This window comes from Callithrix jacchus, chromosome 11 (assembly GCF_049354715.1).
Source record: "Callithrix jacchus isolate 240 chromosome 11, calJac240_pri, whole genome shotgun sequence".
In the NCBI taxonomy this organism is placed as follows: Eukaryota; Metazoa; Chordata; class Mammalia; order Primates; family Cebidae; genus Callithrix; species Callithrix jacchus.
Genome location: NC_133512.1, coordinates 78,197,949 through 78,224,136, shown reverse-complemented (window position 1 = coordinate 78,224,136; position 26,188 = coordinate 78,197,949). Strand labels below are relative to the sequence as shown.

General features: G+C 37.3%; 1 protein-coding gene across 4 annotated transcripts; it reads right to left on the bottom strand.

Annotated features, from left to right (window-relative positions):
* Positions 1 to 1,944: 1,944 nt before the first annotated feature.
* Positions 1,945 to 21,090, bottom strand: CBLL1 (Cbl proto-oncogene like 1). Of its 4 annotated transcripts, none has more exons than XM_054237403.2 (6): positions 20,866 to 21,090; positions 15,047 to 15,214; positions 11,157 to 11,257; positions 10,686 to 10,769; positions 9,023 to 9,096; positions 1,945 to 5,419 (listed from the first exon to the last, which is right to left on the bottom strand). In XM_054237403.2, the coding sequence occupies exons 1-6, from the start codon at positions 20,912 to 20,914 to the stop codon at positions 4,384 to 4,386; spliced, it is 1,512 nt and encodes a 503-aa protein (XP_054093378.1). In that variant the 5' UTR covers positions 20,915 to 21,090; the 3' UTR covers positions 1,945 to 4,383. The 4 variants fall into 4 exon arrangements, with proteins under 4 accessions (XP_054093378.1, XP_054093379.1, XP_002751787.1 ...); XM_054237404.2 differs by having other exon boundaries at positions 11,157 to 11,254; XM_002751741.7 differs by lacking the exon at positions 20,866 to 21,090 and adding an exon at positions 19,839 to 20,213.
* Positions 21,091 to 26,188: the final 5,098 nt, after the last annotated feature.

Below are 26,188 nucleotides of genomic sequence, written 5' to 3'. Positions count from 1 at the left end.
ATCTGGATTTTAACGTGTCAAGGCTGATCTACTAATCTTCTTTCCCTAATCTGCTCTACCAGCATCTTTTCTATCTCAGTTAATGACAACTCCGTTTTTCTTAAGCTGATCGAGCCAAAAAATCCACCAGGAAATCCTATTGACTCTCCTTTTAAAATATACAGTCACCAAACTCTCAAAACAGCCCTAATAATGTAGGTATTATGATTAGCCCTACTTTTTAAAAAAGCAAAGTAAATGAAGACTCAAAGAGAGCAAGTAACTAGTCTAAATTACATAGTTACAGGTGGTAAAGCCAGAAATCTGTCTTGATAGTCTAACCCTATACAACCCAGGCTTTTAATTATTAGAAAACATTACCTCCCAAAAGGAATTAAGAACTAAAAAAAATGATCTAACTAAAAACTGATCTCTTACAAGGTAGTACTAAACTCAGGAATAAATAGGTGCATTCCACAGATTTGTTTCAAAGTCACTAATTTAGCATTGTACAATTATATCCAGAAAAGCTGCTAGGAAGTATTAATGTTCAGAATCAAATACATTTCTCTCATGGTTTTGTATGTATTTTGTATTTTTAAACATTACGATTTATTTCCTGGACACTATACTTTGAATATAAGGACAATGTTTGAAGAAAAGTTAAAGCCTGTCAAGACCAATTCCTAGGTAAGTTAGAACGTAAACTTCTCAAGGGCAGAGACCATATCTACTTTGTTCACTATCATATACCCACATCTAACATATTTAATAGGTGTTTACTTTTATAAATCAATACTTCATATATATGTATATCCTTCCACAAGTCACCCACTTCCCACTTCCTGATACCTGGTAATGTTGTCACCATCATCTTGTGTGCAAATTATTAAAACACCCTTCTGACTACTCCCTCTGCTTCCATCTTAGCCTCCTTGGTCTTTTCTTATCCTACAGCCAGAATAATCCTCTTACCAAAAAAAAGGTTTTAACATCTTTTAGTGAATAGATTTTTTTTAAAAGAGGTCCTACCCAATTGTGAGAACTAAACTCATGACTTCTTGTTCGTTTCAATCCCATGATTCTACAGTGCCAAAAATTTCAAAATTTTTAAAGATAGGGATGTGGGAAAATTAAGCACTAAAGTGTTCAGAATTCTGCCTTAAAACTTTTCCCCTCAATGATGGAAAACTGAAGGGACATGAATCAAAACATGTTTAAAATTCCGAATTAGGTTTTATTAGCATCACTACCAAGTATTTTACCTACTTCCCGTTAAGCCTAGTATATCTGATATTGCTTTACTAGATTTGCATATACTGTATTAAGTAGACTGATTGGTTTCTAGGCCATAATTTAGCAAATTACAAACCAGTGAAGAAGAGTAAGACCACTTCAATCAGAATATAGTATATTAGCATGTTTAACATCAACATACTAATTTGACAGCTAATCTAATGAAGAAATATCTTTGAGTACTCATGCACTTTTTTCACATACTCATAATATGGGGCATTTTCAAAAAATTTATGAAAGATGGAACTGTAGAGTTTTCCCACAAAGATTACAAACAATAATCTTCCAATTAGTCAGAAGAAAGCCTTACGGCAGTTCTGTATACTTCATGAAGCCAATAGCCTCTTGTGAGTTTAAAAGATATGTTCAAATAGCTCTTCCATTTACATTTCAGTGGTATCAAATTAGTATTTACACAATGATTTTGAGCAAGTAGTTTTTACAGGGCAAAATGAATACAGCTTCTCATAGTCTTTGCAACAGATCTTGCCCCAAATACTATATTACACTCTGAATAAACGTGCAACTGAAGAAATATACCATTCAACTTCTGGTTTTAATCTTTTAGAAGTGAACGTAATTTTACTGTAGAAAGTTGTTTCAACATAAATATGGAAAATTCTGCATTCTCCCAAATGTGCCAATACATAAAAATTCATCTAGGCAAAATAGTATTTATGCTTCCATTTTATTGTTTTTAAGAATTAAACTGCCACCTCAGTAGTCTTAAGAGCAATATAATGAAACATACATACATTTAATTTAGACTTATGTCCATCATAGCTTCAAAGGCTTCCCTGAAATAAGGCTGGGATTCACATCTTTTTCCTTAAGAAACACTAAGTAATTTTGTTATCCTTCTACCCACCCACCCTCATTCAAACAATTGATGAATTCAAGTCTAACACGATTTAAAACTTCTGCTACAAGACATTCATCTGATATTCCTCCCTGCATAACATAGATTTCTTAAGCCTAATTGAAAATAAATCATTTTTAAAACCCTACAAGAATTCTTAATTTGAAATTTTATGATACTGATTTTCTCATCCAATACATAGGCTAAGTGGCTTCTGACCACATTCAACTCTAGTGAATTTCAATAAAAGCAGATCTCTTTATAAATAGTTGAGAAGCTCTAAAGTCAGTTTGGCTATTTTCTTATTACATGGAACAAAAATGGTTTAAATTTTTAAGTTATATTTTAATATCTCCTTAACAGGGGCATGAAAAGGAATCAAGTTTGCACCAGTCCAAGTACCTACAGTAATATGAAAGAAGCACTTGCCACCAACATTTCATACTATTTCACTCCCATGCTTTTAATAACAAGCATTTCTCACTGGAAATATTCATTAACACTGGACTTTCAAACTGCTAAGTGTAGAAAATCACTTGCTTGACTTAAAAAAGCCTATTAGTTATTTTTGGCCAGTCAAGATTGAAACAGTCATTTTATTATTTCTAACTTCTGCTCTAGGGTTCAGAAATAATTTTGCATCTGATCATTCGAGAATTTGTTTCACCTGTACCTGACAGAATAAAATGGTAAATTAGCAATCAGTTCACCCTTTGTCAAAAGAAGTATGTTCTAAATGTATACACTACAAACTATCTAATAAATGATATCTGCATACTACACATTTCATGTTTTAATATGCACCATTTTAGTGGGGTGGAAAAATTTCACAGGGATTTATTCAAAGGATATAAATAATATCCTAAGAATGTTGGTTTATACATATGAGTTCTGTATAAACTGTTAAGTGGTCATCTTAGCTGAACTATAACAAGCCCCTGTAATGTAAAAGCTGACCCTAAAGGCACCATATAAAGCACTGAAATCCACAATTTAGCTGTTACTTTCCTCTTCTCCAACACAAAATTATCTGGTAGTCTTCACTGTTGACTCCATGCTAAAATGTTACAAATTCAGACTGCTTTACTAACAAAAGGAATACGAAATAAAAGTTTTTAAATTTCAAGTTAGAGGAAAAACCCTATCACACAGCAATGAAAACCTGAGCAAATGCATATTCATGATTACAATAATATGTCCTTCATTAATATATTATTCAAACTCCTCCATGGCATTCAAACTGTAGTTGAAAATCCTGTAAGCCCACTTAACACAGGATCAAACTCTAACATGAAATGAGGAATTACATAAAGCCTATTCGGCCCTATTCAGTTTAAGACAATGAACAAAACAGAACACATTTCATCTAAATAACACCATTTAAACAGTTTTATAAAATAATGTTACTTAAGATCAGTATGTGTGGTGCATATGTGATTCCAACCATTCAGTAAAAAAGCATTAATGAGTAACAGTATTTCCCCACCAACTTGAAGCCTGTAGAGCTGACTACTTTGGCCTTATCTCTTAAATAATTAGTAATGCCTTTTAACATTACAAATATGTCTTAGTAGTAGAATTCCAATGTATTTTGGTGATCCTGAGGCTGCCTAAAAATGAAAAGGCATCCAAGTGAAGTGCACTGCATACTTACTATACCTCAAACCCTCAAAATTTCAGTGCCTAAAACATGAAATAATTCTGTCATTTAACAGTCTGCCTTATGCAAATTCTAGTAGAGTTTTACTTTTAGGGTTTTATTGTAACTTTGGGAAATTAGTGGTAAAACATATGATTTAGAAAACAGTACATGGCTGCACTTAAATTCACATAAAAATAGCATTTTTACAACCATATTGAAATTTAATCCTTTTACACAGGTTAACAAAATGTATCACAAGAAAAATTAAACAATGGGTTTAACAAGACAATACTTTTGAAGTAAAACAAAAAATTTTTTCAATTTTTTTTACAAATGGTCACCTCTAGGTCAATTTACTAAACTAGGGGAACAAAGATGTTAAAATATAGCTGTGCTCAACTGAGCCACTTATCTGTACTACAGTATGGTACTTGAAATCAATCCTAAGGTCAAGATTCAAAATCATTTTAAGAAACAAGACCCTATGTGTTTTATACTACCTCCGTAAGAGGTACTTTTCCTTCCCCAAACAGTCAAAGCTTAATTAAAAGATTGACTATACATAAGTTGTTTTTCCTCCTCATATCTTCAGTTCAAAATACTATCATCATTGGTAATACGGTCTATATCTCGTCTGATCTGGATGATGTGGTCCAGGAAGTGGGGTTTGAGAAGGCGGGCCCTGCAATCGTGGAGGAGGAGGTGGCCCTCTTGGTGCAGGCCATATACCAGGACTCATTCCCCCTGGTTGTGTAAATGGAGGGCTCAGAGTTCCTTGATCTTCAGTGAACTGGGGTAATGAGTTAGGATTATAATGGTGAGGAGGGGGTGCAGTTACAGGTGGACCACCATGTTGAGGTGGGGGAGGTCCTGGAGGAGGATGATTCATATAAGGTGGCATCTGGGCAATAATATGTCCAGGGGGAGGGGTTATTGGTGGTGGAGCAGAGGTCATTGGTGGAGGTGGAGCTTGGCTATATACCAAGTGAGGAGTACCTGCAGCCTGGGGAGGATGTGGCATTGGATGGCTTATTGGTGGTGGAGGAGGTGGGGGTGGTGCATAATGTTGCTGTGGAGGCATAATATGATGAGGGTGAGATACCACTGGTTGACCCTGATATTCAGGATGATGGTGAGCAGGTGCTGGGGCAGGAGGTGGTGGTTCTCTAGCACCTGAATTTGAGTCATCCTGAATAGGGACAGTTATTAAATTGCTGTGTTTTCTTGTTGAAATACGAAAGGTTTCCTGACTGACCGATCGAGGTGGAGGTGGAGCCATGGACAATTCTGCTGGAGGAGCACGAATATCCTCATGTGGCTGATTATAGTGCTCATGTGGCACATGTTGCAAAGGAGGTGGTGGCATCATGATGTGCTGCTTTGGCGGAATATGGCTCATATGGTGCTTGTCTGGTGGCATTATAAAACGATCAGGGATTTCGGTTGGTGGTGGGGCAATAGGAGGATGAACATTTTCAAGTGAAGCACGGGTAACAGGTTTTCCAGCTCTCATATGGCGATGGTTGATATGAGCCTGTAAGTCTCTCTGAGACAAATATGTTCTCTTGCACCCTTGAACAATGCTACACATGAAGAGAGAACCTCGTGTACACTGCTCAATTCGCTGCACAGGATCACTACAGCTAAATTAGAAGGAAAAAAATGTGATTTACTAAAAGAGAATATAAAAATTATGTAATTTTCAAAAGTACGCCTGTTTTCAAAATTTGACTGTTACACAAAACATAGCAAAAGTCCACAATTAGAAGTTATAGTTATTCTACATGAACATTTAATCTTCCCTACTTTATTGTCTATTAGCCATTAAGCATAGGCATTACTGTCAACTTCAGAACTCCTAATTTTAAACAGTATATTTGAAGAAGAGACCTCACTTGGCTGGGCACAGTGGCTCATGCCTATAATCCCAGCACTTTGGGAGGCCGAGGCGGGTGGATCACGAGGTCAAGAGATCAAGACCATCCTGGTCAACATGGTGAAACCCCGTCTCTACTAAAAATACAAAAATTAGCTGGGCATGGTGGTGCATGCCTGTAGTCCCAGCTGCTCGGGAGGCTGAGGCAGCAGAGTTGCTTGAACCCAGGAGGCAGAGATTGCAGTGAGCCAAGATCGTGCCATTGCACTCCAGCCTGGGTAACAAGAGTGAAACTCTGTCTCAAAACAAAAAACAAAAAAAAACAAAGAAGAGACCTCACTCTTCCCAAGGCCTAGAATTTATCCAATTTTCTCAAACAATTTTATGTTTTGCATCTATTTGCAAAAAACCCAGGAAGAAAAAAAAAACCAAAGTATTGATTACTTACAACAATCGTGAAATTCAAACTTGTATAGTATTATTGAGTGTGGTGTTTGTTGAGCAAATAACACTAAGTGGAAAACAATAAGTAGAAGATACTGCAAAGGACTACAAATAACTTCAGCCTCATCATTAGGGGTTCTTAACATTAAACATGAACAATTCCAATCCAAGCCTTGACTATTAAGTCCCTTAAAGAAAGGGTTTTTCTGAATTGTCAGACAAATTTACACTTTCCTACCTTTCTGATTCGTGAGCACTAAATTTAACTTAACGTTTTCTTAATAACTCAAGGTCAAAATTATAACTATTTTTCATTTATCATATTTAATCCATACTTGCTGTTACAGCTTTCTTGACACAGTGGGGAAAGACAACTGAAATAGGAATCTGAAGATCTCGCTCAGTAATTTGAGGTTACTGAACCATTTCTGAGTTTGTTTCATATGTACAATGAGGTTAAAATATCTACTCCACAATGTTTTTATATCTATTTCATATTACTTAAAATATTCTAATATCAAATTAAATTGACAGTATTTAATCCCCAGTTAAGCACTATAAGCAACTATCATTGAATATGTCTGTCAGGTCATTTGACACTATACTAAATGGCTCTACACTCTTGATTTTGAGTTGTGTCTATTTTTCCATCCTTACTACAAGGCTGGCACTCCTTACTAATGTTATTATGCTTCTCTTTAGTGGCCACCTGGCACACTTGTTTTGTGCTTTTAGTTCAGTGTAAACTCAGAACTATCTCCACCTTAACAAGAGGTGAGGCACTTTCTCTTGGGTGGTGTTTAAAAACAATAATATATACTGTTTAACTCTGATTGCCATTTCTTCACTTCCTGATCTGGGTCTGTTAATCCAGATAGGCTTCTGTCCTAAGGATCTTCTACTAAGGACCTTCTGTCCTAATAAGGACCACATAAGTGAGGTGTGGCATTTAGTAGCTTGTTACATTTAGTCCATTAGTAAGGTTAGTATATTAGTATATTCAGTACATTAGTTACATTTAGTACCTTGAGAACTAATTTCCTTTTAAACAATAGGTACCTTTTAATTTTCTTTCAATACTTATACAAAAGAGGAAACCTTTAAAAGTCTTCTAGAGCTGGGCGCGGTGGCTCACGCCTGTAATCCCAGCACTTTGGGAGGCCGACGCGGGTGGATCACAAGGTCAAGAGATCGAGACCATCCTGGTCAACATGGTGAAACCTCGTCTCTACTAAAAATACAAAAAATTAGCTGGGCATGGTGGCGTGTGCCTGTAATCCCAGCTATTCAGGAGGCTGAGGCAGGAGAATTGCCTGAACCCAGGAGGCAGAGGTTGCGGTGAGCCAAGATCATGCCATTGCACTCCAGCCTGGGTAACAAGAGTGAAACTCCGTCTCAAAAAAAAAAAAAAAAAAAAGTCTTCTATGTAATGTTTTATACCACATCTGAAATCCTTTATTCCAATGAAGCAATCAAATTTACTATGTAACTTAAAATGAATGTATACCGTGTTGAAAACTAGGCATTAGAGAAAACACCCAAAAAACAAGTGATATATACTTCTAATGTCTTAACTCTTCTGAATTATAATCCTATAAACAAAATTTTAAAAAACTCATTGTACAAATTTTATAATCTATTACTGTAAAAAGCTAGAAACACACCAAGACAATTAGTTGTTATTGAGCTGTCTAAATCACCCCTCTCTCTCCTGGTGATGTCCATTTTTCTATACCATAAAAGGAAATCGTTGCTGACAAGTGTCCACACTTTGTTATCAATCAATACCACAAATCTTGGGGTAGCTTTAAGGAGAGGTTATAAGGAATCTAGGAAGCCTGAGGCTATTCCAAGCAAGTATCACTCATTCTTTTTGTTGTTGTTTTTTTCTTTTTTTTTGTTTTTCTCTATTTCTCTCATTCTTTCTTAAGCCTTCCTTATTAACGGTTCTGAATTGATCTAAAAATTCTTATTCTGGTTTCTTCAAGACCATCCTAAAGTGGATCTAGCTTATTTATAACTTGAGACTATGTAACAATGGTGTTCTAAGATATATTCAAGATATAATAATCAGATTTGAAAGTAATAAGAGCTTATATAGTGCTTACTATATGCCAGCTACTATATATATATATGTATGTGAGTACATATGGTATAGATACATATATAAAACCTCATTTGGCCGGGCGCGGTGGCTTACGCCTGTAATCCCAGCACTTTGGAGGCCGAGGCGAGTGGATCACAAGGTCAAGAGCTCGAGACCATCCTGGTCAACATGGTGAAACCCCGTCTCTACTAAAAATACAAAAAATTAGCTGGGCATGGTGGCGCGTGCCTGTAATCCCAGCTACTCAGGAGGCTGAGGCAGGAAAACTGCCTGAACCCAGGAGGTGGAGGTTGCAGTGAGCTGTGATCGCGCCATTGCACTCCAGCCTGGGTAACAAGAGCGAAACTCCGTCTCAAAAAAAAAAATAAAACCTCATTTAATCCTAAAAATACCTCGAGAAGGCAGGTATTATCATCAGCCTCATTTTATCAATAAAGAACAGCCTATCACAGTAACACAGCTAATAAATAGCAGAACAGGGATTCAAACCCAGGAATTCTAATTCTGGAGTCTGCTCTCAGTATACCTTACTACTTCTTTAATGTCTCATCGAAAAAAGTAACATTTTGGTTTATAATAATACTTCTATAATGGCAAAGAGATTTCATTTTGACCTACTTGAGTTAACTGACAGTGGCTACCTTGCCCTATATTAAAGAGAAACATGAAGCAAACTGGGCTCACAGAAAAAGATTAGCCATGTCTATATGTCTGATCTCCTGCCTGATTTCTATCACCCCCAAACCTGTATAATACAACTTACAAATCATTGTACTAAAACTTCATTCTTTAAAAAAGGTAATGATAATTTTATCTTACCCTGGACACATCTTATCTCCCTTTTTTTCATGTAAAATAGCACAGTCATAGCAAAAAACATGCTTGCATGGAATCTGTAAACAAAGACATATTACAGTTAAGCATATTAGGACTTAAAATATTTATTAAAAAAAAGTATAGTGCCCTATACATTAGAAGGCTTAGAAGACACTTGAGAATATCTGTTAAAATGAACATTTATTAAGTACTAATTTTCATAATCTTTTTCAAGCACGAAGCCTTTGAGAATGTGACAGAAACTATGGCCCATTTCCCAATAAATGTACACATACACATTTGCTTACACATTCTGGAGGTGTAAACCCTATAAATTTCACCCATGGTCCCCATATGCTTTTTTCTTTCTTCTTTTTTTAAATTCTTTTAAGAGACAGATCCTGCTCTGTTGCCCAGGCTGGAGTGCAGTAGTGTGATCACAGCTCACTGTAACCTAGAACTCCTGGACAATGTTCCCACCTCAGCTTCCAGAATAGCTACATGCCACCACACCAGGCTATTTTATTTTATTTTATTTTATTTATTTTATTTTATTTTATTTTATTTTATTGTAGAGATGGGGGTCTCACTAAATTGTCCAGGCTGATCACCTCAACCTCCCAAAGCACTGCGATTATGGGTGTGAGCCACCACACAGAGGCCCCTGCGGGTCAAAAGTTCCTGAAGAACGCTTTAATTATTATTATTATTATTTATTTATTTATTTATTTATTTTTAAAGACAGGGTTTCACTATGTTGGTCAGGCTGGTCTTGAACTCCCAACCTCAGGTGATCTGCCCGCCTTGGCCTCCAAAATGCCTGGATTACAGGTGTGAGCCACCATGCCCGGCCTTATTTTTTTTTTTTTAATCTTGTTTCTCCTGAAACAATTCCAATGCAGTAAAATAACAAGTTTATCCTATATTTAATATAAGCAGCATTTTCCTCTGGTAATTTTAAGTTAATTAATAAAAATCTAAACATCAATCAGAAGGATAGAGTTAAATGATGTTAGAACATTGTTTTTTAATTCATAGTCCATTACTATTTCTTTACTATGATGTGCAGCAAAGTAACAGTGCATAATCCACGTCCTCTACCATCACAGGCATGTTACCGAATTCAATTTTTTTCCAAATGCAAACACAAAACTATCTTTTTTTGAGGAAAAAAAATGTGAAAATTATTATAAAATTAGTAAGAATTGTAAAATATTTTTAATGATTAGAATTCAACTTTTGGAAATTATTATTTTTAAGCCTTTCTGAGACTCAGGAAAAAAAGAGAAATTAATGCAGTTTTATGTTTAAAAAAAAAAATTATGGCCTTCAAAAATAAGTAGTTTTGCTCTATTAAGAAAAAAAATCTTGTTTAATAAACTAAAATAACTAAGCTAACTAGTATCAAACAGTCCAAATAAATTAGTTTTCAGAAGTTATTCTAATTTTCAGTTTATTTAATAAAGTAATATTTTACAAGAATTCAACAATTTGTCAAGATAATCATATTAAATTCACAGTATTCCAATACTTCCCTTAGTTATTTCATACTTATTTAAAATTTCACAAAGTCATTAAATAATGATAACCCTATCCAAATTTCAGAACCCCCACCTCTATGCAAATGCTTACTTATAAAAACAATATTTTATTTAATTATACTTACCATTCGCCCATATATTTTAATAGGCAATCCACATTTGTCACAGAAATGAACTGGTGTATCATCCTTTTCACCTAAGATGTTTATCTGTTGAAATGATATAATTAAAATTAATCTTCTTACACAATTCTAAAGATTGTATCTACACAATGAATTGGTTAGTGTTTTACAAAAGTTGTTAAAACAATTAGAAATAAAGGCTTCCTGATGCAATCTCCATATATTCACCACCATTAGCTGTGTTTCCATTCATTTTTCTTCTTGGTGTTAATGGCTACTGATTTTACTAAAATGACTTCAAATTATTCTTGAAAATAGGGTATTAATAAATGATTTGTATGTACTGAAACTCATAGCAAGTTCATGACAGACATTCTTTATGTATTGTGCATTACACAAATAAAACGTTTTAAGTACTTAATACCTAAAATATTTTATTGTTCTAATAAAACTTTTTTTCATTTTTAATTATACCTGAAAGTCCCAAAAAAGGTGTCCAGGAAATCTGCGTTGATTTCCAAACAGCTCACCCCCTTTACAGTCATACCGTTCTTCTTCATTATAATCAAATCCTTCTGAGAAAAAAAAGTGTTGTTGGTTAACCTGCCAAATCTCGAATTTCATTTTGGAAGTACATATATACATATACATATATACATATTCACGGCAAAATAGACCTATTCACTAAAAATCCCATCTGATGCCTTTCAAAGCTTTTCTAAAAATAAGACAATCAAGTTTAGTTTAAAACATCAGCTAGAGGTAATCTTAGTGACCTAGTCCAGTCCAACTCTTTTACTACATTATTGAGAATATTACTATATGAAGACTCATAATAACTCAACATATAGAAGACAAGTGGCAAAGCCAGGAACAGACCTCAGATCTCTTGACTCCATTCAAATGATCGTATCAATTCATGAGACGATTTCTAATATAAAACTTTACTGATTACTGATTATCATGCTTGTTGCACAAATTTTTAAGATACTGATTGCCATTTATTCTAGTCTAGCTACAAAAACGGTATGCTTCGAGACTGATTTTATTGCCTAGAGTATAATTAAAAACATAAAGCATTTTATAGATTTTATTAGCAAATGAGTTATCCCCTTCTTTAGCCCTAAAATGAGAGATGTAGACACTTCAATGTATTCATATTTCATCCTGTCAATTAAAACCACTCCCTGATTACCCAAAGAGGAGCCATATCATATCTTATATATCCTCTCCTACAATGCATTTATCAGTATCAATAAACTTAAGATATATGAAGAGCAAATGAGCTCAATTTCTCTGGCCTAATTAAAAACCTGATGGCAATCTTCTCATATCCTACAAAGGAACAGAAAACCAATGAACAGTCTGATGGGAATTCTAGGTAGAATCCAATTACCTAAAGTAAAGCTGAGAAGACAAATATATCCCTCCAAGGTGCCAGGCTTCTCACGACTCTTTTGGCCCTAGAACTGGTAAACAGAGTAGCCAAGCACACAAGTTTTAACTTTACCCACATGACTAAATGACAGCACCTATACACAGACACAGACACACACACACACACACACACACACACACACACACACACAGATACATTCACATACACATAGTGAAGCAAGAATTTTTTGAAGCTGATAAGACACTTCATTGTACTGTTATTTAATTACTGCCAATACAAATGTATACTCCAAAGTCAGGGTGCTCTTATAAGTTACACCTGAGTGTTTCTAGGCTCCTGTATCACCCACTTACACCTTTAAAAAGCTGGTGTGATGTGAAATTCAAAATAAGGAAACTCAATTTTTCAAACCCAGAAAATTATTGAGGTAACAGCCAAGGAAATTTGAAGCACATCATCAATTTTCAGAGTAGTTCCACACCTGTACTCCCATCATTAAACTATATATTTGTGTAGATACCACACTGACACCCAAACCTCCACATTTTGATTGATGCTTAGAAAATAAACAATCAAAAAAATTTTTTTTTACTCCAAAATCTGAGAGAGAAAATGGCAAAGAGGATTTTGGCTTTTTTGCATTGTTTGAACTATTACAAGAATGTATTTGTACATTACCATGTTGTTTTAAAAAATTATTTTTTAAAAAAAAGCCAAAGCAGTAGTGACCCTAAATTAGAGACAGTGCAGCAGCAGCTCTAGGTTATTACTAACATAGTTTATAACATCTTGACTTCAAATAGACTTGTTTAGATGGGAGAGAAACCCTACAATAAAGGAAATCCTAAGTTGTAACTGAAGCAGTTTGATTCTACAAAAGAAATACAGACAAATTGCTGGAATAGAATAGAAAGTCTAGAAATACAAACAAATACTTTTAGACCTTTAATACAGGGTGCCACACTCCCAGGCCTCGGACCAGTACCCTGGCCTGTTAGGAACTCTGCCACACAGCAGGAGCTGAGTGGAGGGCTAGTGAGCATTACCACTTGACCTCTGCCTCCGCCTCCTGTCAGATCAGCAACAGCATTAGATTCTCATAGGAATGCAAACCCTATCATGAACTATGCAAGAGAGGGATTTAGGCTGGTGCTCCTTATGAGAATCTAATTAATGCAACTGTTGCATCCAAAAACCACTCCCCACACATTGCCATCACCCACCATCTGTGGAAAAACTCTTCCATGAAACCAGTCCCGGTGCCAAAAAGATTGGGGACCACTGCTTTAATGTATCTATGATGATAGTAAAATTCCTATTCAGCAAGGAAAAGAGTTGGGACAACATTTTGAGGGGGAAAAAAAAAGCCCGAGCCCACCTTCTTTCCCCTTAATAACCAAAAACACATCCATAAATGTTCCAAAGCAGTGTGAGCAAACTTTTTCTGTGAAAGGCTAAATAGCAAATATTTAGCTTTGTGGACCCTATGGTCTCAATCACAATTACTCAACTCTACCATTACAGTGTGAAAGCCCCCATAGAGAATACTTAAATCAAAGAGCATAGCTGTGTTCCAATAAAATTATTTGTAAAAACAGGACTACATTTGGCCCACAGACATAGCTTGCTAACCTGTAATGAAGGGTAAGATGGAAAAACTGTTTTATGCTGGTGAAATAGGGAAAGGCCTTTCAAAGAATGTCATAAAACCCAGCAGTCATAAAAGCAAAAAGTGGATAACTGACCACATAGAATCTTCAAGATTCTCTGCAATAAATGTTTTGTATACAAAATTCAAAAGACAAATGGAGAATATATACAATATAGGCCAGGCACAGTGGCTCACACCTGTAATCCCAGCACCTTGGAAGGCAAAGGCAAGAGGACTGTTGAACCCAGGAGTGCAAAACAGCCCAGGCAACAAAGCAAGACCCCATCACTACAAAAAATAAACATAACAACTTAGCCAGGCAGATGGGACGCATCTGTAGTGCCAGCTACTCGAGATCGAGGTGGAAAGATCACTTGAGACTGGAATATCAAGCCATGATCCCACCACTGGACTCCGGCCCGGGAAACAGAGTAAGACCCAGCCTCAAAAAAGAAGAAAATATATACACTATATAACAAAAATCCTATTAATTTACAAAGAACTCAGAAGAAAGGATCTAAACAAGAATTACCAATACTGTGAAAAATATATACTCTTTCAAAATTAAAAGAAATTTACATCAATTCAAAACTTTTAAAAGGTTTCTAGTACTCAGTATTGGTGTGTAGGAGTATAAACATACCTTCTTTGAAGAACAGTTTGACAGTACTTGTCAAACTCTAAAATGCACAGTATCTATCAAGTTTTAAAATATCCAAATTTGTAGTTTTTTAAGTCTTTGGAGTTAAAAAAAAAAAAAAAAAAAAAAAAGGCCAAATCTGTGCGAAGTACAAATTCTACAAAATATACATTCTAAACTATATGTCCAAGAGTATTTGGTGCAACATTTTTGGTAACAGCAAAAAAAAATGGAAAAACTTAAATTATGGTATGTCTATAAATACTCAAATCTATTTTTTTATCTGTATGTACCAATAAAAAAAATCTCAAATGCATATTACATGAAAAAATGGCAACTACACATAAAAAAATTAATACTTTTGTATAAAAAAGTCAACAGGGACTATCTTTGGATAGAAGGATTTTACTTTTAATGTTGTTTTCTGCAATACTGTTTAGATTACTGAACAATGAGCTGTATTGCCTTCAACAACAAAAGGAACCAAATCAAAAATATTTATAAAGGGAAATAAAAATACAATGTGCTAAAATGAGAAGCCAAACAAGAAGGTTGAAGAATGAATAGAATATGTAAGATAAAAAAGAGGTAGCCAATAAGTAAGATCACACACACTATCTGGAGCAATCAGATAAAACAGAAAGAGTGTTGGATCTATTAGTTAAAAACATTACCTTCATCACCAGGTGGAGCCTTTGCAGGCATCCTGTTTATAGTCCTTTGAGTTCGAGGTGCAGGTTTCGCTTTGTTTGCTTGCTTGGAGATGAGCTTTATAGGAATTCGTCTGCGAACATCAAGACCACCCAAGGATCCAGAACTATTAGTGCCTTGTAACTCATTGTCTATGTTAGGAAAAAAAAAAGTTGTAATTTCTTTTAGTTTTCCTTTTTAAAGATTATTCTGTCATAGGTATTAAAACAACATACCTAATGTTATCAAGGTTAGAGATCTGGGTTCTGACTTTCAAAACTACATTAAGTTTATTAATTTTATTTGTGTTGGATTAGCACTTAAGACAATGCTTTTTAACCCTTTTTGAGGTATGGAATCCTTTAAGAAATTGATAAAAGTCATATAACCTCTCTCTAGAGAAATGAATACAATTTTTCATGTAATTCAAGAGTTTACAGAAACATGAAACCATTCATGAACCTAAGAATCATTGTCTTGAACTACAAGAGATGTTTTTTAAAAGAAAATGAGTAAGGAGAAAAAGGAAACCATCCCTATTTCCATGTTTGATCATCAAGCTTGCAAAGCAGACAATAAATTTAGTAAACTAAACTTTCTAAAACTGATGAAGGCAAAATTAATCCATTTGAAAGTGACATTTTAAGAAATGTGATTATTCTTTAAGTGTAAAATAGTTATTCTAAAAATCATTCAAAAATATAGTAAAAATCATTATAGCATTTAGTAGTAAAAGCATGCAATAATGTATTTGTGCTATAATATGTGACTTGAGTTCTTAGTCGGCACTGTAATGGAAAAGTATTATTTAAGAGGATGCAAAGTTCCTGTAATACAACTAGGTCTAAACAACTGTCACTTTCTAGTCCCTGAAATCTTTGCTTGTTATTGTCTATAGAATAAATTAATTCTTGGCCCATGAGTAACAGGAGTATTATTTCATAAAACTGACTCCATCTAAAGCTTAAGAGTTTTATCTTCGTTCAAGTAGACGAAAAGATAAATATTTAACTTGACCTACTAAAGACAAAAAGGCAAATGCTTAAAACAGGAAATACAAATAACATATTTTTAAATTTGCAGTGTTTTAAACATGGCAAATTATTAAACAAGGTTGTGTAACTGCCCCTGCAGGAAATATTACAGTCAAGATTGATAGCCAAACCATCCACATTAAATTCAGCAAAGCCAAAGTTGGAAGTAATAAGCTAGTGTTAATGGCCACCAAGGCTACTATGATTATAGATACACACTAAGTTCACATTCATCTGCACTTTTTCTGAACCAATATTTCAAACAAAATGAAAAATGGGTCCTTAATGATTATTTTAATTATCTTTCAGTATACTTACTACTCTTAGAACAGCTAATCTTAAAAAAAAGTGAAGGGAAATTACATGGTTAGCTAGAATTCTGTTAGGATAAACCCAACTTGATCAGCTCGCAACACTTCACTAAATATACTCACAAGGTGATTAATGCATTTAATCTGCTTTCATTGTAGTTGCTTATGTACGTAAAAGTATTTACAAGCAATGCATTGGCCAAAAGAAATATAAATGGCTTTTCTTGCCCAAAAAGTGTTCCTGACATTACAACGAACTAAAAAGCAAGTCGTTGTAGACATATAATCAGTTCAATGCTGTCCCTCAGATATTAAATATTCAAGTATCAAAATGGTTTAACGGTTTTACCTTTGTGAATGAAAATACCAACACTTCATTACTACAAGTTCTTTTCACACCATCCTGAACACTTGAGGTCTTTACTTTTGCTTGCATAACCTACAACTTTTAAGAGCTGGCTGGCCTTTCCCACTTTGCATCACAGATTCAAGTTCATGAGGTACAGAATCTAATAGTGATAACATTCTGGGTTTCTCTGGGGGCTGTTTTGCTTTCTGTTGTTTTTAAATTAAGACTCAGAACATAAAGCACAATTTCCTTTTGAATATAGTAACAAATTATAAAGTCTATAACAATAAAAATTTCTTAGATATTACACAGAAGGTAACTAAGGACTACTATCACTTAAGTTATATTCACTTTTATTCACTTTAAAAAGGCACATTTCCATATTATATAGTTTTAAAAGGATTTAGGATTTTTATCTAGAATAAAAGGAACCAGCAAATATTTTACAAAATCTGGGATACAGTTACCAAAGTGCTAATTCTAAAAGAATAAATCTAACTGGGAGCCTCTTGGAGTAATTTTTCTGGAAAGATTCTATTAGAACATCTTCATTTTACATTTGAATGTTTCAGTATGATCATAAAATGGGTCATTATTGCATAATGTTCAAGGGTTTCATCAACTTCCCCAAGAACCTCTTAATCCTTCAATATTAAAATTATTCTTTTGAGAAGCCTATCCTGTCATGATTCTTCAATTATCTAGCTAACTGGCATTTCCTCATTTGCCAAAGGCTTTGTGATTTAAACAGTTACCAAATTCATGTTTATGAATTTCATGAAAACCAGAATCTTTTATACGGTTTATAATTTTATTTCACAATCAATGCACAGTATTTGATACTATCTTCGGATACTAAACATGAAAGAGACTGAGTCATTAAAAAAAACATGTAAGAAGCTAGTATTAAGCAGAAGGGACATTTGAGTGGGAATTAATTTTTTAAGTGGTTAGCTCATTGGTGAATATTTTCATGTTAGGATGAGTTTTACTTCCTTAGGCAATCTTTTAACTTCAAGAATTAAGATAGCACTCTTTACACCCACCCCATTGTGACTTCCTAACATAATAGCCTCTCAACCATGGCAGGAACTTGACTCACAATACCAGTCATGGGCTCAAATAAGATTTTCCTAAAGTTGAATATTTGCTATTCTAACATGAAAATTCCAGAGTTTCAACTCTATAAAAATTCCCAAACACCGGAATTCTTTACAGCCTGGTTCTAGGCTGGGTTCCCTTCTCAGCACACCCTTCTTACATGGTTCATCTGTCCTCATGCTTTAAAACACCAGCTATAAATAAAGGTACTAACTTCCAAATACGTATTTTCAGTGCAGTTCTTAACCCTTCATCTCCACTTGACATCTCCTCTCCTGTGTTTCAACAGCTGTCTCACACTAAATAGTCCAAGACTAAACACTTATTCCCAAATTTTCCTGTCTCACTTCTACAAAAAAAGGACTGTTTTCTCCCCCGAGTTATCCTCAACTCAATAATGGGGACACTACCTAGCTGCTCAAACCAAAAACGTAGGCATTTCTCCTTTCTCTCACATTCCTCCAAACACTACCCAAGTATTTACTGAAGCTGCCCGTTCTCCTTCATTTCCACCAAACCAACCTTCCCTTCCGGTCTACTGCAATCACCTATCTTCCAACATTCTTACCTCCCTCTCTTACACCATTCTCCACAGAACAGCCTACTACATTGTTTAAAGAGACTGTGTTCTTCCTCTACTTCTGTTCAATGCCTTCATATTCACTTAAAATAAAATTCAACCGTTTACCATGGTTTTCAATGACCTGAATGTGACGGCTGCCCTCCTTTCCAATCTCACTTCAGGACTCAACTCTCTGGCTATTACTAGGCTGCAGCTAACTTCGCTACATCTTCCTACTCAGCACCTATGCACTTGCTGGAAATGCTCTTCCTCCTGCTTTTTTCCCAGGACTGGATTTTCTCATCCATCGGATCTTAGCTTATATGTTACCCTGCCACAAAGACCTTTCCTAACAACCCTCTGAAATTTCTTCCTATGAATCTCTCCAAAACACCCGTTTATTTTCTTCAAAACACTTATGATCTGCAAACAAACAATAAAAAAGAACTTATTGTCTGTGTTCTTCCATAAAATAGAAGGTCTATCAGGGACTTGGTCCGTCTTGTTTACCATTCCATCCTCCATCTCCCGACCTATACATATCTGTATGTATCTGGCATAAACAAACATACACACCTAATTATATAATAGATATATGATGAGTGAGGACAACTCAATACTTACGAAAAATACTTTTTCTCTATTTGTGATATGGTCGCTATAACTCTATGGGGCACTTGTTAATTCCAATAGCATACATTCACCATCCAAGAACCAGAAAGAAGCAAAAGCCAGAAAACACATAACAAAGGGTGGAGCTACTCTTACTTGGAGAAAAGGATGAAAATGTCTTTATTTTAAGCTCCTCTTTGTAAATACCCTCAAATGATGAGTAAGGACCACAGCCGAAGCGCGGGGCATGCTTTTGGTTTAGGCAGAAAAGCTCCACCAAGTTTGATTCCAAAAACTATATCCCACTCCTTTCTTTCACCTCTCTAGTCCATGAAGGACAGGAGAGACGACAGGAGGTTACAACTGCAGCACCCGCCCAAAGCTGACTGAGACAGCAGGAAGTCTCCAACCCACTCTAGCCCGTCCACTCCCAGCGGATTCCGCGACTCCGAGACCGCAGTCTACCCGCGAGTCCCCATAATGCAGGGCAGAGCAGCTGGGCTGAATAAAACAGAGCCGGCGCTCTCCCTTCCCAAAGGCCTACGCCGCCCACCGGTCCGGGCTCGGAGCTCAGCAGAAACAGAGGAGCGGCTGTTGCCGGCACCAAGGAGGTAGGTACCGCACCAGAGGGTAGGCCAGGAAGCAGCAGGCCCCTCCCGGGCACGGGAAGGCAACTGTGAGATTTCTTCTCACTGCCACACTCAAGTGTTGTGGGGCGAGCGTAATCCCTTTTGCCTGTTGGGCGACCAGTCCCAGGCCGGCCAAGGGGGCATGGAACCGGGACCCCCACTGCCTCCGCCTCCTTACCAGTGTGATCCATGATTCGGCTCGCACAGCACAGTGGGAACGGAAGTCAACCGCGCCGGAGTCGCAGCCCGCGCCTGCGCACTGCCTTCCGGAGGCCGGGAGGCGGAAGTCCGAGCGGATTGTCCCAGCTTTGGTCTACAAAGACTTCCTTCTCTCGCCTCCACTACCCAACTCCTGTGAGGGACTCAGGCATAGTTGGTGCGGAGGCAGAAAAAGCGAGCGCGCGAAGTTCGGTGGCGAGGTCGCTAAGGCTTCTCCTCATGTGCTTCAAGGAAAAGTAGCCTTTAACTGTGAAAAGGGCACCAGCGAGGACCAGGGCGAGGGAGAGCAGTGGTAGAAATGAGCCCGCGGCAGCTAAGGCGGCTGCCCGCCCCCGCGGAGAGCTGCCTTTTGGGACTTGTAGTGCGCGGGGGCCGCGAAGCCGGCTGCCGGCTGCGCAGGCTCGGCCGTTGTGCTGGCCCCACCCCGGCGGGCGGAGTAACGGTTTGGAATCCCCCGTGGTCCGGGAGCGCTTGTTGCCTCCACTGAGTGTAGGAAAAGTGTAAACACAGGCGCTCCGGAAGGCGTCCTCCAGTGGGAGATTGCTCAGGGGATGGCTGAGCTGTGAAGCTCGCAGCTAGAAGGAAAGTCGCAACATTTATTGTCTTAAGTTTTGCTTTGTTGTGACGAGCTACCTAGACTCACGCAGAGCCGTCTTGGTATATGCCCCTGTTCCCAACTTGTCTCTTTACAGTTGAAATACATTCATAATGCTTGACTGCCACTCACTTTCTAGGGAGAGCGCTTGTGACGCTACTAACCCCTCGAACACCCGAGGAGTGGGCGCCTGTGCCGGATGGAGGATGGAGAACCTGGGCGGCGCAGCTGCCTCCTCTTAAGGGGACACCTAGCAGGAATGTGCAGAGTGGAGCTAAGGGGAGCGGATGGAAGCCGAGGGAAGGGAAGAGAGCGCCAAGGCTTGGCCAGAAGGAGAGGTTAAAAAGGAAAGGCCTAAAATGAGGAAGAGAGATACCACAATAGGCAGTACCTAGTTCCAGTTCTTGGTCCCAGGGGTTTGTGGTTGCTGCTGCTTTCATCTTCCTCAGCCAAAACAAGGAAAGTGCCAAGGGGCGATTCCTAGGACCTTCAGTGCAGTCTCCACCTCGCGGACTTGGCTTTTTTGTATTTAGTCCTTTCTCCAGCCTTTCACGCTTGATGCTCGTGGATGAATAGAAAGGAGCACAATTAATGGAAAACACAAGCTTGGGGAGTCAAGGGATTTGGGTTCTATTCTTGTCGTCCCTTGGTGACGACATCATCACCTTGGGTTATTCACGCTTTCAGTGCCAGAGTTCCTAGATTAATAAAATATTATATTGACCTCTTAGAGAAATGTTTTCATGGTACTGAATTGCAAATAAAGTATGAGTACCAATGTGTTATATCTTTGTATTTGCACGGTATTAGCTGTGAGTCATACTGTTATGATCAGTGCGATATAAGTGCACCATGCATTTAGTGGTTATTTTCCTGAGATCTTGTAAAAGACTTTTCCACTGCATATAGGCAGCTTTATAAACAAGTTTTTAGGTACATTCACAACGAAGGACCTTTGTGAATCAAAATTATCCCTGCTTTTGTTAAAATGTAAAGTTCTATATTGCTAAGTGGTTTTCAAGATGCTTTCAGTTTCTGAAATTATTTTTTTGGGCATTGGAGTTTGCCTAACCTTTTCCCTATACCTCCCTAATTTCTAAATACAGAGTTGATATAGTCAGGCATTTTTCACCAATTTGGAGTATTTTAAAAAGTTTTCCTCTAGAAAGTACCTTTTTTGCATATATTAAGAAAATTTTTTTTAGAGATGAGGCGGCAGAAACGAGTACAATAGCACAATCATAGTTCACTGCATCCTTGAACTCCTGGACTCAAGGGATCCTTATGCCTCAGCCTCCGGTAGCTGGGACTACAGATGCTCATCACCACCACTGGCTTTGATTTTTTTTTTTGTTCTGTCATACTTTTTCAGCTAAACTTCTGATTCATGCAAATCCATGTTCACAATAATACTGTGTTTGCCGATGCTAATATTTAAATAATTTGAATTAAAAAGCTTTCAAAATGTATTTTATATAATTTTTAAGTCAAGTTTTGTGGGTATTTTATGATGCGTCGTTATGAAAATTTACTGAAAGAAGATTTACTTATTTTAGATCTGATAAAATGTTAAACATTTGTTGGATTTGATTTGACATCTCTTACTTTCATGCATGGCTTTAGCATCTGTGGTCTGTATTCATTTCCCCCTTAATTGTGGTTGCCTTTAATTACCAATGCAGTAGCAGTGTGATAAATTAATCTCTTTACTTACATTTTATTAGTAGTTTCAGCGACCGGTGTGCTGTAACTATTCACAACTTCTTTATGAAGAGTCATCATTAATATTTATTTATATAGCTCGGTACTGACCTAAGGTTTACAAAAGTGAAAACTTACTGTAACGAATAGTCTGAAGCACTGAGGTGCACCTTTTTAGCTACTACCTATGAATTATAAGGTAGTGGGCTCCAAGATGTTTTGATAGACTTCCATTTACATAGTTACTGTATATGTTATGAGAAAGCTAAGAGGGCTATCAGAGAACTTGTTTTCCCCAATACCCTATTACAGACTCCTCAGTACCAAGTAAGGACAAACACACCTGGTCTATTTGGTTTGTAAATTGTTGCTGTTAAATAAATGTTTCTCACTGTTAGACATACATTTTATATCATAGCTCAACACATAAACTCACAACACCTAAGCATATATTTAAGTGTCATGAAACTATACTTACCCTTTTTATATGCAATGCTCTCTGCTGTTTTTAATCTGTCCCTTTAAAAAATAAAACGTTGGTTATAATACACTAGAATAATGTCGAAGTACACTCATGGGTTGTAATTTAAGTGTGAAAACCACTGCTTTGTATTTCCCATGGTGTTTTGAAGAGCTTCTTGTCTTAGGGTTCTATAGAGGGACAGAACTAATAGGATGGATGGATGGATGGATGGATGGATAGATAGATAAAAGGGAGTTTAAATATTAACTCACAGCTGGTCACGGTAGCTCACACCGGTAATCCCAGCACTTTGGGAGACTAAGGTAGGCAGATCACGAGATGAGGGGTTTGAGAGCAGCCTGGCCAACATAGTCAAACCCCATCTCTACTAAAAATACAAAAATTAACTGGACATGCTGGCGGGCACCTATAATCCCAACTACTTGGGAGGCTGAGGCAGGAGAATTGTTTGAACCTGGGAGGTGGAGGTTGCAGTTAGCCAAGATCGCACCATTGCACTCCAGCCTGGGCAACAGGGTGAGACTCCATCTCAAAAAAAAAAAAAAATTAACTCACACGATCGCAAGGTCTCACAATAGGCCATCTGCAAGCTGAGAAGGAAGGAGAACCAGTCCAAGTCCCAAAACTGAAGAACTTGGGAGTCCGATGTTTAAGGCAGGAAGCATCCAGTACAGAGAAAGATGTAGGCCAGGAGGCTAGGCTAGTCTTTTCACATTTTTCTGCCTGCTTGTATTTTAGCTGGCAGCTGATCAGGTGGTGCCCACCCAGATTAAGGGTGGGTCTGCCTTTCCCAGCTCACTGACTCAAATGTTAATCTTCTTTGGCAACACGCTTACAGACACACCAGGATCAATACTTTGCATCCTTCAGTCCAATCAGTACCCTCACAGACTCACCCAGGATTAATATTTTGCATCCTTCAATCAAGTTGACACTCAGTATTAACTATCACAAGCATATAGGCAAAAGACAGTCATTTTTCAAACGTGAAGGAACTCAAGCAACACAACATGCCTGAGTTTTTCTTGGGATGGGGTGGGAGGAGAAACATCTGTGTATATGTTTATGTTTATTTATATACTTACATGCAACAATCATCCAATTAGAGAAAATTTTAAACTCAGGAAGTAAAAATTTGGGAAAATAATTCATTGAACAACAAGTGTTTATTAATGCCTACCATGTGCCAGACATTCTTCTACATGCTTCAGATACGTCAGTGAACGCAGCAAATTAACTCATCCTGCCTGCATGAAACTTACATTTTAGTAAAGAATAGCTGGTTTAAATATGTAACTTTACTAATATTAAACAACTTTGGAAATTATGATTACAGGCATATGTAACAAACCTGGATAAAATAAATATCATGTAACTGAAAAATTGTTGAGAAGAGAGGAGACAAAGCTAGTAGGTACCAGTTTTTCAAAAAGTGTCTACTTTTACTGTTTAAAATGGAAAAGCAGTTTAAAATACAGTCGTACTGTATAATTGTGTTTTGTTCAATTGCATATGCAAAGGTAGCCCCATAAGATTATAATGTAGTTGAAAAAGTCTTAGCACCTAGTGACATCATAGCTCTCCTAACATTGTAGCGCAATGCATTACTCACATGTTTGTGGTGATGCTGGCATAAACAAACTGGCGCTACCAGTCATTTAAACGTGTAGCACATAAAATTATATGCAATACATAATACTTGAGGATTATACTAGTTTATGTATTACTAGTTTTTAATCATTACTTTAGAGTATACTACTGCTTGTTTTTTAAAAAATGTTAGCTGTAAGACAGCCTCGGGCAGGTCCTTCAGGAGGTATCCACAAAAAGACTTTATCATAGGAGATGACAGCTCCATGCATGTTATTATCCCTGAAGACCTTCCAGAGGGATAAGATATGGAGCTGGGAGACAATGACACTGATGATCCTGAGCCTGAGTAGGCCTGTACTAACATTTGAGGCACTTCCTCATGTAACTTAATTGTGCCTTCAGGACCTGCTCAAGTCCTATCATGTATATACCACTTCCATTTAATGATGGAATGCTGCTGTACACGACCCACGTTATGACCAGATGGGTCAGAAAGCACCCAGTTCATGATGGGCAGTTCAGGTTGCATAGTAACTAAATGACCCATAGTCAAACGTTCAGTTTCCACCAAAGCACAGTAACAGCCCAAGAGCTGTCTCTCAAAAGGAGAGTAGTTTGCAGAAGATAGCAGAGCGTTGCTCAAAAATCCTAGAGGCCTCTGCTGTGATTCATCTATGGGGGCTTGCCAAAGGCTCCAAACAGCATCCCTATCTGCCGCTGACATCTCAAGCACACTGACATTCTGTACAGGTTTGTAGCTTAGGAGCAATAGGCCATACCATATAGCCTAGATGTGCGGTAGGCTGTACCATCTAGGTTTTTGTGAGTTCACTGTATGAAGTTTGCACAGTGATGAAATCACTTAACATTTCTCAGAACATATCTCCATCATTAAGTGATGCATGACTATTAACAATAAAAAATTCAGCTTCTTGGAGGTTTTCATGATTTCTTAATCTAGAAAGAGTCTTTGAAAAAGAATAACTCTCATGTTACAGAAAAAAATTTTTTTGAGACGGAGTCTTGTTCCGCTGCCCAGGCTGAAGTGCAGTGGCACGATCTTGGTTCACTACAACCTCCATCTCCCAGGTTCAAGCAATTCTCCTACCCCAGCTTCCGGAGTAGCTGGGACTATAGGCATGCACCAGCACACCTGGCTAATTTTTTTGTAGTTTTAGTAGAGACAGGGTTTCGCCATGTTGGCCAGGCTGGTCTCAAACTCTTGACCTCAAGTGATCTGCCCACCTCAGCCTCCCAAAGTGCTGGGGATTACAGGCATGAGCCGCCATGCCCAGCCTGAATTTTTTTTTTTTTTTTTTTTTTTTTACTTCATGACCTTTTGTTGTATCAAATTTAAATAAAATTAATTAAAATTAGAACATTTAAATTAAAGAGCAGCTCTTATAGAGCAGTCAGGGTCTAACTAGAAACTGCTTCAAGTGTTTTAAATGAGGGAATTTAATACATAGAATTAGTTATTCAGGTAATGGAAAAGCTAAATCAAACATGATAGCAGTAGGTGTGGTAGCACTCACCTGTAATCCCTGCTACCTGGGAGGCTGAGATGGAAGGATCACTTGTGCCCAGGAATTTGAGACCAGCCTGGGCAACACAGCAAGAGCCTGTCTAAAAACAAACAAAAAATGCCAAACATGATAGTAAGTTAACATGGTGATTAGTAATAGGCAGAAGCCACTCTGTTTTTAGACTGAAGGGACAAAGTGAGAAAGCAGTGTTCACCTGAACCACAGGGGGCCAAAGGAAGCACAGCTCATATGAAGACTATACCCCTGGCTTCTCCCTTTTCTCACACCCTCCAGTTTCCACAAGCCTCTCATTGACTGATTCCAGACAGATGTCAGCTGACACAGGAGCCTGGGAAACGCACCCTGCAGTGATGAAACCCCTGCAGTATTGGGAGAGTAGAGCCAGCGCA